Source organism: Carassius auratus, chromosome 10 (genome assembly GCF_003368295.1).
Source record: "Carassius auratus strain Wakin chromosome 10, ASM336829v1, whole genome shotgun sequence".
Taxonomy (NCBI): domain Eukaryota; kingdom Metazoa; phylum Chordata; class Actinopteri; order Cypriniformes; family Cyprinidae; genus Carassius; species Carassius auratus.
In genome coordinates this window covers 15,166,442-15,179,564 of record NC_039252.1, presented here as the reverse complement: position 1 = coordinate 15,179,564, position 13,123 = coordinate 15,166,442, and the positions used below count along the sequence as shown (strand labels likewise).

Below are 13,123 nucleotides of genomic sequence, written 5' to 3'. Positions count from 1 at the left end.
TTATCCAAATTTTGTTTTCTATTTTTTTATATCAATTTTAAGTTCTCAGACACTGGAAAGGAACTAGATTTTTAGTGGGACTAATGAACCAGTTATATTTGTAAATATTCTACATATATTAAATGTAAAATTAAATTAAATTTTAATTTCTATATATATAATTTGATAATTGTTGTTAGGAAGTGTTACCTGTTATTTTTAAGACCGAGCAAAAGTTGTGAGATTAGATTTTGCCAAACGTTTTTCAACACTTTTGAGTCACATGTGCATCATTCACTTGAAAGTTGGAGTTTGCTTATTGTTTATGGCTGTAGTTAGTAAGAGCTCTCACTAGATGGCAGCACGTTATAACTGAGTGTTACCGAGCTCATCACTTTTAGTTTATGGAAGCCACTGATATATATAATAAATGAAATTAGTATGATACAAAGATATCTTTTTATTGCATGAAAATAATGCATTTGTAATCTCAACAGTTTGTTGTTTCGTCTAGTATCTGCAAGGCAAAGTTTATACGGTTTACAAGAGCAAAGCTTCACCACTTTCAACATATTTACAGTATATTTACATGTCATCTTTAATATCTATCAGTGTCCATGATGTGATAATCCAGTGTCCAGGGGCGTCGGACTGTGGGGGGTAAAGGGTACCGAGGCAGGAGGGGTGGAGGTTTAGAAGTCAGTTTGCTATACATACATATACATGCACTAACATTTGTATAGCATTTTTGTACAAATAAAAAAGTTCCTGTGCAAACCTAAACTTGTAGTTAGGCACTGGTTTGGTATAAAAAAAAAAAAAGTCATTTTCATGCTGTGCAGGGCCCCACCACCCCTCTCGCATCAATGTAAATGGTACGACCCGCTGTTCAGGTGCTTCTTCAACAGAACTGCGGTGAATCAGTTAATGAGATGAGACAGGAGCTGAGTTAGCCGTGATATGAACTACGAAGACAGGGGCAGTCATGTCTTTCCTTAAGAAAGGACAATCAGGGGCTCAAAACGAAAAGAAGATTAAAGAGAGAAAGGCAAATGAGGGCAAGCAGTTGCTTACTCAGTTTTTTAAAAAGAAAGGTGAGCTCCGAATGCATCATCGAGCATTGACGTTGTTTTAACATAAATATCTACTCTTGGAGGAGTTCTCCCCAGAGTCAGAAGTTTACAAAATCTAACACCCGCGAAAACACAGATCGTTAGCGCCAATTTTACCACATTGTTATGCAAATTAGCTCGCGCACGTTCTTACATTAAGTACAAGATTGTTCTCAGTTTAATGCCCATCTTAATGATTGAAAATGACTTATTTAAAAACGTAATTGAAAGGCTGAATGTCTAGTTTGGCGGTTAGTGTGCCCTATGATTCTATAGTCTGCATTTATTTTAAACAGACAAATAATCAGCAATTAACTTGTACTTAGCCTACACTTTAAAAAAGGTGTATTGTGACGACAAAGGATATTTTAGCAACCATTTGAAGCCATATATTTCAGTTTCAGACCCTGCAGCAGCAGGCCCCTCATCATGGCCAGGTGAAAGCAGTGACCGTGAGACAAGGTGAGCTTTTAGCGGAATTGCCTGTTTTAACACTTAGTAATGAAGTGTTGAGAAGAAATAAGCAAAATGGGTACATTGTTATTGTACACATTTAAACTTTAAAGGAATAGTTCACCCAAAAATTAAAATTCTGTCATTTACTCTCCCTCAAGTTGTTCCAAACCTGTATGATTTGGGGGCCCAGCAAGATGGTTTTTTACCCAGGGTCCAAAATGTGGTGCTACGCCCCTGCCAGTGTCGTCAGAGACACCTTAATGCAACAGCTTTGAAACACAAAGGCTGCTTTACACAGTCAAATATACAGTAGGTTGTGGCTGGCGGGTAATAATCCTTGCACCCACCAGAGGCAGGCGAGGCCAGTTGAACAGCATTATGCAGGGCTGTGGTTATGCTTGGTTTGCAGGTGGGCTGAGAGGGGCCGGCTGGGTCTCTGTGTCCTCTTTACTGTTGTCTGAACAGTCAGATCCTATATAACAGCCCGAGTCTCTTGGACAGTCGTTTAGTTCGGCTTGGACTTCTACAGTGGGAGATTTGGGCTCTTCATCTTTCTCTCTGTGGCTTTGATTATCTGTATTAGAAAATAAGAAGACCGACACAGACGTCACGATAATGTCATCAGACGATTGTGTATGAATATTCATGCAGTACTTGGAAGTATGTTTTCATAACATGCAACACACGCAATGTTTTTTCTGTGTATTGCAGCATTTGATGCCGTCTGTGAGGTGCGGCTAAACTTCTGAAATTAAAAGACGGATACCCACACAAACTCACTGCTCAACACGCTTCCTGTTGGGTTTTTCATATGCAAAAAACTGGCCTCAATGACAATCACTTTTTCCACTAGCAGTGTTGTTTTTTTGTTTTTACATCAAACTACTCAGTCTAAAATGATTTTATATAATGATTAATTTAAACATATTACAATATAGTATTCATTTAAATGTGAGTATGTGTGTGTGTGTATATATATATATATATATATATATATATATATATATATATATATATATATATATATATATATATATATATATATATATATGTATATATATATATATATATATATATATATATATGTATATATATATATATATATATATATATACACACACAAACAACTGGTAAAGTATTGAACACGTCACCATTTTTCTCTGGAAATATATTTATAAAGGTGCTGTTCACATGAAATTTTCACCAGATGTTGGTAGCAACTGAAAAAAAATACAAATAAGTTCAGAAATTAAGTTTTGTGTAATAAAATGGAATGACTCAGGGAAACAGTATTGAAAACGCTTACTGAAATGTATTTATTACTTTGGACAAAAGCCTTTGTTAGTCATGACAGCTTCTGGTTCTGTGTGGCTCTTCAATGAACTCTGATCTTTAGTTTTTCTTACTGCAATCGTGGTGAGCGTGTATACAGGCCACGGCGGTTGACTGCATTTCTTGCTGTGGTCTTTGAAACAATTGTACCTGCTAACTCCAGATCTTTCTGAAGATCTCCACAAGTGGTCTTTGGCTTTTAGAAAACTCTTCTGATAGTCTTTTTCACTGCTCTGTCAGAAATCTTGCGAGGAGCACCTGGTCGAGACTGGTTTATGGTGAAATTATGTTCTTTCCACTTACAGATCATGGAAATCATTATGTTTTGCAACATAAGTTGTGAAGGTCTTGAGAGAGCTCTTTGCTTTTCACCATCATGAAAAGTTTCTTGTGTGAGACGTTGGTCATGACACACCTTTTTATAGGCCCTCAGTCGAAACTAAACCAACTAATAATAATTTCCACTGACGAAGGGCAGGATTGCTTTCTAATTACTGATTGCGGTCTTGGCTTTCCATGCTTTTTTGCAACTCCCTTTCATCTTTTAAACGCATTTGAACATCTAATTTAAAATCAATATACAGTATATAAAATGTTTAAATGTATTTTTTATCACATCTTTTGTTTGATTAAATGTCCCATTATGACAACCATTTTAATTCATTTAATTTTATTCAAATTATTTGTATAATTAAAATATCTTACTAGTCCTCTTTATTCAATCCTTGTTTTGTGTTCCATTTATGTCATGGCCATTTGTTCAAATGTTGAATATTTTTATTTTCTAAAATATTAAAATATTTTACATTATGTAAAATGTATTTAAAAAAAATGTATGTATTTGTTTTTTTAACACTTACTTGTATTTTATCTCATCTTTGTTTTGTTTTCAATTTTTATGTCACTAAGGTTATCAGACACTTGGGTGGAAAGGAAGTAGATTTTTATCTGAGGAAAAACGTGTGAAAAGTAGTGTTTTCAACCTTTCGCTTCACCCGTGTGGCTTTGATGAGGTTTGTATTCGAGCTTCTAAAACTTGAGCTGATGTGCTCATCCTACATCAGCGCTTAAACTGTGAGATCTTTTCTATAAAAGCTAAAATGCAAAAAGGCTCTTGGAAACCAAGATTGCACCATCAATGTGCCGTTTCCTGGAATCTATTAATATTTTGATGACTTCTGATGTTCTTCACCCACTTACATTCAGGGTCCTGCAGGTATTCTGCCGCCAACAGCAGCCGGTGTCGGTGTTCAGGATCAGTCACATTGAGCTCTACGAGATGCTGCTCCTTCAAATCCCGAAGATCTTCCACCGTCTGATACCCATTCAACATCAAAGATGAAATGTGCTCCTGTGGAAACATTTTTTGTCTGTTAAAGTAGCTCAACTACATCAGATAATACCTTACATCCTGTTTTTGAGGATGTGAATCTGTGGGTATAATAAGCTTAATCATCAGCTTTAGTATTTAATTAGACATTTCAAGGACCTCCAAATTGAGTCTTTCCAGAAGTTCCAGAAGATTTTTGGGTCGGGGTCTTCTGCTCCTCCGGTGAGAACGAATCCTCGGTTCTGGCGCTCTTTCTTCCACCAGCACGTCAACGTAGATGAACTTAAAGCTTCCTATTTTACCGTTCAACATCCCAGTCCAGATTCCCATTGGAGGTTTGCTGATGATATCAATCATATCTCCCACCTTACAAACCAAAACGCACACATGTTAATAGCTCTGAGTTAGTTTTTTAATTCCTGAACATCTCAGGTTGGTTTTTACCTTGAGTTTGAGAGACTCTGTGTCATATGGACTGGGAACGAAGTCGGTGTGAACTTTGGCTCTTCCACAGAACTGGCCCGTGTAGGGCACATCTTCTTCTAAACGAAGGCTGTCCCGGTTATTACAACCCTCAGAGCCGCTGGTCACACCACCTAAAGCATCAGGCAATGCAAAAACAACCAGTAAACCTCAAAACACGTGGCTGAAATGTCAAAAGCACACCTGCACCAAAATGTCAATTGGGTAAGCAGTACATTTTCAATTCTGTGACAGCTCTGTTTTGCTCTTTAAAACACAGATTAGACCCGTGATCCATATAATAAATGGTCTTCTAGTTTAATTCAGCTTACTAGATGAACTCTGGCCGCTGTGCAAGCTGAACAAACTCTCTACGGAGTTACTGGAGTGGTTGCAGCCTTTGGCCAACGTGCCGTCCACGACTTCAGACACCGCAGCTTCTTTATCCTCGGCCTGTGAAAAACATCAGGGAAAGTCTCAGGCAAGAGTCCCAACCAAAACATATACGTGACAGGTCTTCAGGTAGCAAATCAGGTCGTGTCAGGCCACGGGGCGCTCGAGAGAGCAAAGTCTTTAATCCGCGAGAGCTGAACTGCCATTTTTACCTCAGACATGAGACCTGCGTGTAATCCGCCCACATGAGCTCCTCAGAAACTTGTTATTGTACAGCAGCAAAATAAAGATTCACCACTTTATAAATGAGCTTTAAATAAATGAGAAAACTAAAGAGAGGTTATGGCTTTTTGCTTTAGTACTGTACCTCAGATGTTTACTCAGGATAAACATAGTAGAAATAATTTTCTGTCTTTTTTTATTGATGTTTAGAGAATCAGCTCCCCTAAATGACCAAAAACCTCACATGCATTATAGTGTCTTCTTGCTGAGGAAAACTTTTGAAAGGATCTAAGAAAAAAAAAAGGCTGAATATTGGTCTTTTTTTTACACATTCTATTTTATAACTCTTGGAATATAGCACACACTCCTTTTATGGACACAATCAACCATAGACCCCACTATTAAACATAAAAAAAAAAATTTTTTGTGTTTGTAGAATGAAACCTTTGAAGAGATAGTCCACCAAGAAAAAAATCTGTCATTTATTCCCAATAACTTTGTTTCAAACCTTTATGACTTTTTTTGCAAAACACAAAATATTACATTTTGAAGAATGTTGGAAACCTAATGGTTTTGGCTCCCATTGACTTCCAATATAAGGCCAAAAAGTGCTATGAAACCCAAACATTTCGGTTACCAACATTCTTCTATTTTCTATTTGGTCTTATGGTCCACAGAACAAAGAAATGCATACAGGTTTTGAACAACATGATGAGAGTACTTTCATTTCAGTTCCCACTGACTTCTATTGTATACAATGAAAATCAATGGGAACTACCGACATTCTATAAAATATCTTTTGTGTTCCACAGGAGAAAGAAATGTAAGCTTGGAATGACATGAGGTTGAGGAAACGATGACCAACTTTTCCTTTTTGGGTGAACTATCTCTTTAAAGAACCCAAAAGCCAGTACAACATTGTTAATTGATTAGAAGAGCATTGGTTGCTAAACCTAAAGAAACTTTAAGGTACTGTAAGTTTTGATGTTGACTGTCAAGCAAGCGCTCACCATTTCCTCTGACAGGGCTTTAGTGTATTTCCTGCCCATCTTTCTACGCATGGTCAATGAGATGTTCTTCATCTTCTTCCCGAGACCTCCTGATTTACTGGGATCCACCTCAGCAGCTTCCACAGGCTACAGAGACACACATGGAGCTCGGTACGGGAGATTTCAGAGAGCCGCTTTTTATATATGCTTACATAAAAAACAAAAGAAACCAAACTCACCGGATTTTCTACATTCTCTTCTGTTTTGACCTGGGTGGGCTGCTGTCTGTCGAAAATCCCAAAACTGGTGGAACGCTGAATCAAAATGAAGAGATAAAATAGGTTAAAGTGGTCTGCAGCTGTAAACAGTCTTGATTGCATCTCGATTTTCACATCATAATCTCGCGGTCACAGAAGAGATCACTGATGGTCACTAAAGGTGACAGATTTTCATGTTTCATAAGAGTAACTGTTAGCTGAGCGCACTCAATACTTGAGTAATGTATCATTTCACCACAACAGATGGACAAGGTGTTTTCTTTTACCTTGGGTTTGTTCCTCGATTTGTCGGAGACGTTAGATGGTTTCCTTTGAAGCATTCTGCCGACAATCTCAAAATGTTTTTCTCTTAATTTCTCCTGACACAAAGCTGCTCAGCTCTTATTGAAGTCACCCGCACTGGCCTGAAGCAGCTCACACATGCAGTCGTGTCTAAACACACTTCCTCAACCGCACACAGGATGTGAGCGTCTACTCTGACATCTCTAATCAGTGGCTTTAAAGTGTCTCTTCAAGACAAAATAATGCGTCCTTATCACCGTGACAATCTTTTGGAGCAACACCTGGAGCTAAGGTTATCCTGGTGTAATTTATATGATCTGTAGAAATAAGTCATATAATTAATTGAGCATTTTTTTTATCATCAGTTAATTTAAAAAAGGGGTCAGTGAGATTTTTTATATTTTTGAAAGAAGCCTCTTATGCTAACTGTTCCTTTTGATAAATTCATTGTGTCCTTATGTTTCAAAGACCCCAAAATAGAAACATTACACGCTGTATATCTGATAACATTTTAATGTTACATGTTCAAAAATTATTTTTGTGATATAAAACCAAGGTGTATTGTTTATTTTCTCATTTACTTTTTACTTTTTTGTTTTTAACAAGTACGCACCACAAATAGGCCTGTTTTGTTATCTTGTGGCTCAAGGAGAACATTACCATTTAAAATATATTTAAAAAAAGACTACACCTTGATTTAAAAAGCTCTCTTCTCCCATATTTAGTATTTTTTAGAAATCTCCATATCACCAGCACATGAAACATTGGATGCTGTCTGTTCTCCAGCATGTGATGCTGTTAATCTTGTGTGTACTTTCAACAGGAAGTGCAGCTCTGATCAGCGTCTCACCAGAGGGTCCGGAGCGTCCAGGTCCGTGACGGAGTGGGTGATCCACCTGTCTTGCTGCTCTCGTTTGTAGGGGTCCAGTCGGTGGAAGAGCTCTTCGTATTTCTCCCAGTCCGTGTCTCTGGGGAGGGTGAAGTTGAAGTTGTACATGACCTGTTCGGCTGTTGACCTGTGGCAGGTGTGTGTGGACGTGTCCCACGCTGGAGAATACGCCATGGGGCTCCAGTACTCCTGAAAGAGTCCTGGACTCCAAGAAGCCTCTGTTTCTGCTCTATCAATGTCTTTATCCTGCAGGGGCTGCTGGGATTGCTGTGTGGATGCTCTTGTGTGCTTCTTCTCAGCTTTTTTGGTCAGATTGATGCACGTTATAACAGGACTGTGGCCCTTTCCATTGGATTCTGTCAAATTATGAAAAAAGGAACTAATATGGATGATGCAGCTTTTTTGTTTTATTCTGTTCACGCGAGGAAATGGTTATTTAGGTTCTCACCACCGGGTTCTGTGTTCTTTCTTGACTCCTCTGTGGCACTTTGACCTCCCTTTTTCCCTCCCACTAGTTTCTGGATCTTCTTCAGCGTACCTTGCGCCTCATCTTCACTCTCTGACCTTCTGGCCTGAAATGAAGAGGCATTGGGGAATTACAGCACATGAAGGAGATCAGAGATGTCTCAATCTGCCTCAAGATCAGCACACACAAGATTCTACAAACTGCTGGGGATTCTGGGTAATACTAAAGCTCTGCCCTCAGGCTCTGCCCTTATTAGAAGCCTTTCACAGATGTGCATTCTTACACTGACATGTCATTTGAGTTCCTCATAATCTGACCTCAATATCCGTGTAAAGCCTGAGACACTTGTTTTATCTTTGTATTGACCGTTTAATAGTATATGCTTAATTTCTCTATTTTTTTATTTAGATTACCCAAATGTAATCTTTACAAATAATAATTCATTGTCACAAAAAGTTATCTTTAGATAATCTCAAAATTCTAATTCTGTACAGTATAATGTTATGCCAAAATTTTTAATTATTAATTTATTTTTAAGGTTTTTTGTAACTTATTTAAAATAGCACAGAATTTTACAACTGATAAATTTAAAATGATAACATTTAAATTTTTTTGTTTTATTAAATTTTTTTATTTTAAACAAAATTATGAAGTTGTAATATTATCCAAGTAATATTTATTTTTAAATGATTAATGTTAGTTTTTGGTATATATATATATATATATATATATATATATATATATGTATATATATATATATATATATATATTTAAACAAAATAATATTCCATTTTTATATCAGTCACTTTTTTTCTAAAATATAAAACTTATGTAAAAAAGAAATTGTAATGTAAAGTTACTTTTTTAATGTAACGTTATTCGACTTCTATTACCCATAAATACTTGTGCATTTCTATTATTTTATTAATTTGATTTAATTTTCTGCAAAAAAAGGTTAATCCATTATGCATCATTTTTCATATTTTCCCCTCAAAATTAGTATGGGCAATGTTAAAAATCTGGACTCAGCTGAAAGTGAAGGGCGGTATTCAACACAAAATCATAACAGACATTTGTCCACAATAAATTGCAATAACCATTGAAAAGTTGAGGAAGTCGTCATTGAAGAAACTCACCAAGTCTTGCTGTCTGCATTCAGAGTTTTCTCTGTTGGGATTCCAGGCTTCATAATTCACACCCTGTGAATTAAGTGCAATAATACACAGATGACTGAATCACATTAGATTAATGGAGAATTTAATCATTGAGAAATGTATCCTGTATTATCAAGAGAAACATTTTATGGATGGCAGGGTTTGATTTGTTTTTCTCATTAAAGTAATATTGCACAGTATTTTTTTTCTGTATTGCTGCTATGTGTTACCTGGACTGAAGGATTTTTAAAAGTCTTCTCTGAATTCATCCGCTCATCTTTCTCTTCTCCACTGTGTTTTGACCGGTGGTGATCTTTGACCGTCTCTAGATTAAAATACAGCACAATTCAGCTCAAGCCCTGGATTTATGAAAATTCACACTTCAGATTCAAATTGGAAATTGGGAAGTCTGGGGAAGAGAGAGTGACCCTGAACACTTTTTATCTGACTCTCAGTGAATCAGTCTGAGCCCACATCAAATCCTCTGTTTCACATGGGCTTTTGGAATTGCTTTGTGTCGTCACTGATCTAATCCACTAAGACCGTTTGACACACACAGCTCTCTCTGACTCTCTCGAGCCCACCACACTTCCTCAAACTAACAAAACACACTCACTGCAGCTTCTCTAGACCTGTTACCTGTGTTCGAATGGTTCTTGCTGTGTACCAAGCCGTCTTTTTTCCTTGTGGACGGCCAGTGGGCATCAGACTCTGTATGATCTATCAGAGATAATAACGGGTTATTTTAAAAGCAAAACATGGAAGGCAAATGAAACAGTGTTATCGAGAGGCACCGCCGCCAAGTAGGTCAGCAGGACTGGCATTAGGGTAACAGTGCTCAAAAATACAAGGCAGAAGAGCTTTGCTGGAATTCAGTGGGTCAAATACAATAAAGTTTAGTCCTTAATCCTGAAACAAGGCACACACATAAAAAAAAACGCATAATGCTTAATGCTACGGTTCCAGACAGATGAAGTCCTGGATGGAATAACTGACCCCAGGATTATGAATTTGACAGACCTTTACACTCTATGACACTTTGTTTTATGACTAGCAGTGTTATTAATATTGTAGTATTAGGCAAGTGGTTTACATTTTTAATGAACTGTGAGGGAAAGCAGCAAGGAATTCTGGGTATTCACTCAAAACAAACTGACAAACCTGTAGTCTCATCTTCAGATGTGGATAGTAATTGGGACCTGTTAAGTAAAAGAGAAACTGCGTGAGAGAAATAATAAAAAAAAAAAAAAATCATTCAGACTGATTCACTCAGTCAATTCTCTCAATTTCTGTTATTCATTTTCTTCTTCTTCCTCTGTAACTGTTACATGACTTGTTTTGGTCAAAACTGAGCTATTTTGCAAGCAAAATCATTACCAGTATATGATGCTTCAGCAGGGACAGGTCTGACATTGGTTTAAACAGGTGAGTTAAAACAGTAACTAAATCCCTCACGCTCAATTAATATAATCCTAATCCAGTTCTCTCATTTTCTCATAAAACACAGCATACGGCACATCATGATCTAATGGGAGCCCTGATGCAAATAATCCACACTGACAGTCTACCTTTATGTTATAATTCTCCTAAAGTGTAATTTTGAGAAATGTATTAACATGATATACAGGTCTTGAAATATCATTTACAGACCAAAAGATCCAGAACTTACTTTCTCTTTGCCTTTTCCAAAATCTTATTTTCTTGAGTCTTACTTGTGGGAGTCTCTGGAAGCTTCTAGAATAAAATGTATAAATAGAATATATTTAGTGCATCATGATATCTGACACATCATATGTCCATGACCTCATGCAGTATTTTATCTGGATAAAAAGTCCTGCTGGGATTTAGGTAATTTCCTAATGAGTGTGACCTGCTGTACCCCACGCACGTCACTCACAGATTAATCAGCAGTTATACAGGAGGCAGCACTTTTCCATATTAATATTTTCGTCAATGTCACATCAGACATAACTGCAGCTCGGTGTCTCATGAAAGAGCATGTGATTTCCCTTGCATTTCTAGGCACGTGCGGATGAACCCACCATGTTGATGCAGGGCTCAGATCCACTCCACACACTAATGTTCTTCACAGGGTTGGGACTGGGCAGCCTTCTGGGTAATAAATCTTGAGTGTTCTGGCCAATCTGAGCCGCCTCGTACAGGCTGTCTGTAGAACCATCCTGTACCAAACACAAAATAAGAATATTTATTCTAAGTAATATGAGCCTTTTTTTTTTTTTAACAAGTCATACTCCACTAATTATTATTGTTATTAATATTAGATTAATTTGTAGCAATTCCAGTTTTAATAATATCTATAATATATTATTGTTTGTATTATTTGTAATACTAGTATATTGTTTTATACATTTAGTTTATTATTGTTTATATTATTTTAAAATTATCCATATTATTATTGCTATTATTAATCTCCAACATACTCATCATATGCACAATATTTCTGCAATTATACAATAACCATGTAATAGATGTGTGATCTTAGATTTTTACAGCTATGAAAACCAGGTAAGAGTTGTCCAGAGACCTTATTCATACATGTTCAGGAGCTACGGTCAGTTGTTGGATGATTCTATCAGGATTCGGGGAATGTAGTGGCCTCTCAGGACCTTCAGAGGTGCTGTTGTGCCCCTGATCTATGAATAGGATATTTTCCTTTCTGCCGATCCATGATCTGCTGTAAGGAGCTCTCTGTCTCTCGGTAATCCTTACCTAACGTTTCCATACAATCACAATCCCACTTTCTCTCGGCATAAGATAATGTCATGATATCTGCAGCTAAAATTAGCATTTTAGCAACTTTTTCTGAAAAACTAGTTTGTAATATAAAAGTTTCAAGTGCTTACTTGAGTATATTAAACCACTGTTGTTACACAAATGTAAAAGTACAGCTCAAGTTGACCCAACACCAGTGGAATCAAGGATCTAATCTTGTTCTTCTACCGACAGAGACACAGATAATCAGTTCAATCTGATATGGCATACAGTCAGCCGGCGTGAATCAATTCAGATCATGAGATGTCCAACTCTCATTTCTTTGAATCCTCTAGAATAGCTGATATATATAAAAAAAACATATCCATATCCAACTGTCCAATGCATATAAAAGAATGAGCAAGAAACTTTCTCTTACCAAAGTAAAGCAGAAGAGGTTCATTTTCCAAGTCTTAGTCTGTGTCCTTGCGGCTTCACTCACTTTAATCAGAGAGTTGCATATATGTGAGAGAGTGTGTGAGCTCTCACACACAAAGAGCGCTGGGATTGAGTGGCTGTTGTACTGTCTGTGGACTCACAGATTAATGCAAGTTGAAAATCCCTCCCATAATCCAATAGCAGCAGTGGGCCGTCACTCTTTAGGTGCCCCAGCACTGCCTGCTAATGAGCTGCAAATACCCCAACGTTCCCATCAAAGCAAACGTGCTGTCCATGTGCTGTCAGTGGAGGACAGCAGGACACGAGGCAGAGGTGGACAGCCCTTTGACATGATTTCTGTTGGGTTTGTAGTTGCATTATTTGAGTATTGAAAAGTGCATTTTGCAGAGTGAGTTTGGCCTATACAGAGAAATTACTGGCAAAGTTATATTTGGACTTTTATGACTTTAAATTAAATGCTGTCTTGGTTACAATAAGATACTTTTGACCAGTGGTGTATCAATGTGTTAAACAAGATATTACCATTGTAAGGTAAGTATTAAAAAAAAAACTGAATCCGTAACATTTTCAAAAGATTTTTTTTATTTGCATTTGGCTCTTATTGTTTT

General features: G+C 37.0%; 1 protein-coding gene and 1 long non-coding RNA gene across 3 annotated transcripts; both read right to left on the bottom strand.

Annotated features, from left to right (window-relative positions):
* Positions 1–419: 419 nt before the first annotated feature.
* LOC113110008 (SAM domain-containing protein SAMSN-1-like) lies at positions 420–10,614 on the bottom strand. 2 transcript variants are annotated; one of them, XM_026273979.1, is made up of 13 exons: positions 10,506–10,614; positions 9,984–10,064; positions 9,575–9,669; positions 9,327–9,389; positions 8,173–8,296; positions 7,686–8,080; positions 6,515–6,589; positions 6,297–6,422; positions 5,004–5,124; positions 4,654–4,805; positions 4,369–4,575; positions 4,080–4,230; positions 420–2,121 (listed from the first exon to the last, which is right to left on the bottom strand). In XM_026273979.1, the coding sequence occupies exons 1-13, from the start codon at positions 10,597–10,599 to the stop codon at positions 1,940–1,942; spliced, it is 1,866 nt and encodes a 621-aa protein (XP_026129764.1). In that variant the 5' UTR covers positions 10,600–10,614; the 3' UTR covers positions 420–1,939. The 2 variants fall into 2 exon arrangements, with proteins under 2 accessions (XP_026129764.1, XP_026129765.1); XM_026273980.1 differs by lacking the exons at positions 7,686–8,080; positions 8,173–8,296; positions 9,327–9,389; ... (1 more) ...; positions 9,984–10,064; positions 10,506–10,614 and adding an exon at positions 6,820–7,013.
* Positions 10,615–11,011: 397 nt separating this feature from the next.
* LOC113110472 (uncharacterized) lies at positions 11,012–12,630 on the bottom strand. The gene is made up of 3 exons (XR_003293153.1): positions 12,496–12,630; positions 11,387–11,524; positions 11,012–11,078 (listed from the first exon to the last, which is right to left on the bottom strand). It is a non-coding gene; the product is annotated as an uncharacterized LOC113110472 (long non-coding RNA).
* Between the last annotated feature and the right edge of the window lie 493 nt (positions 12,631–13,123).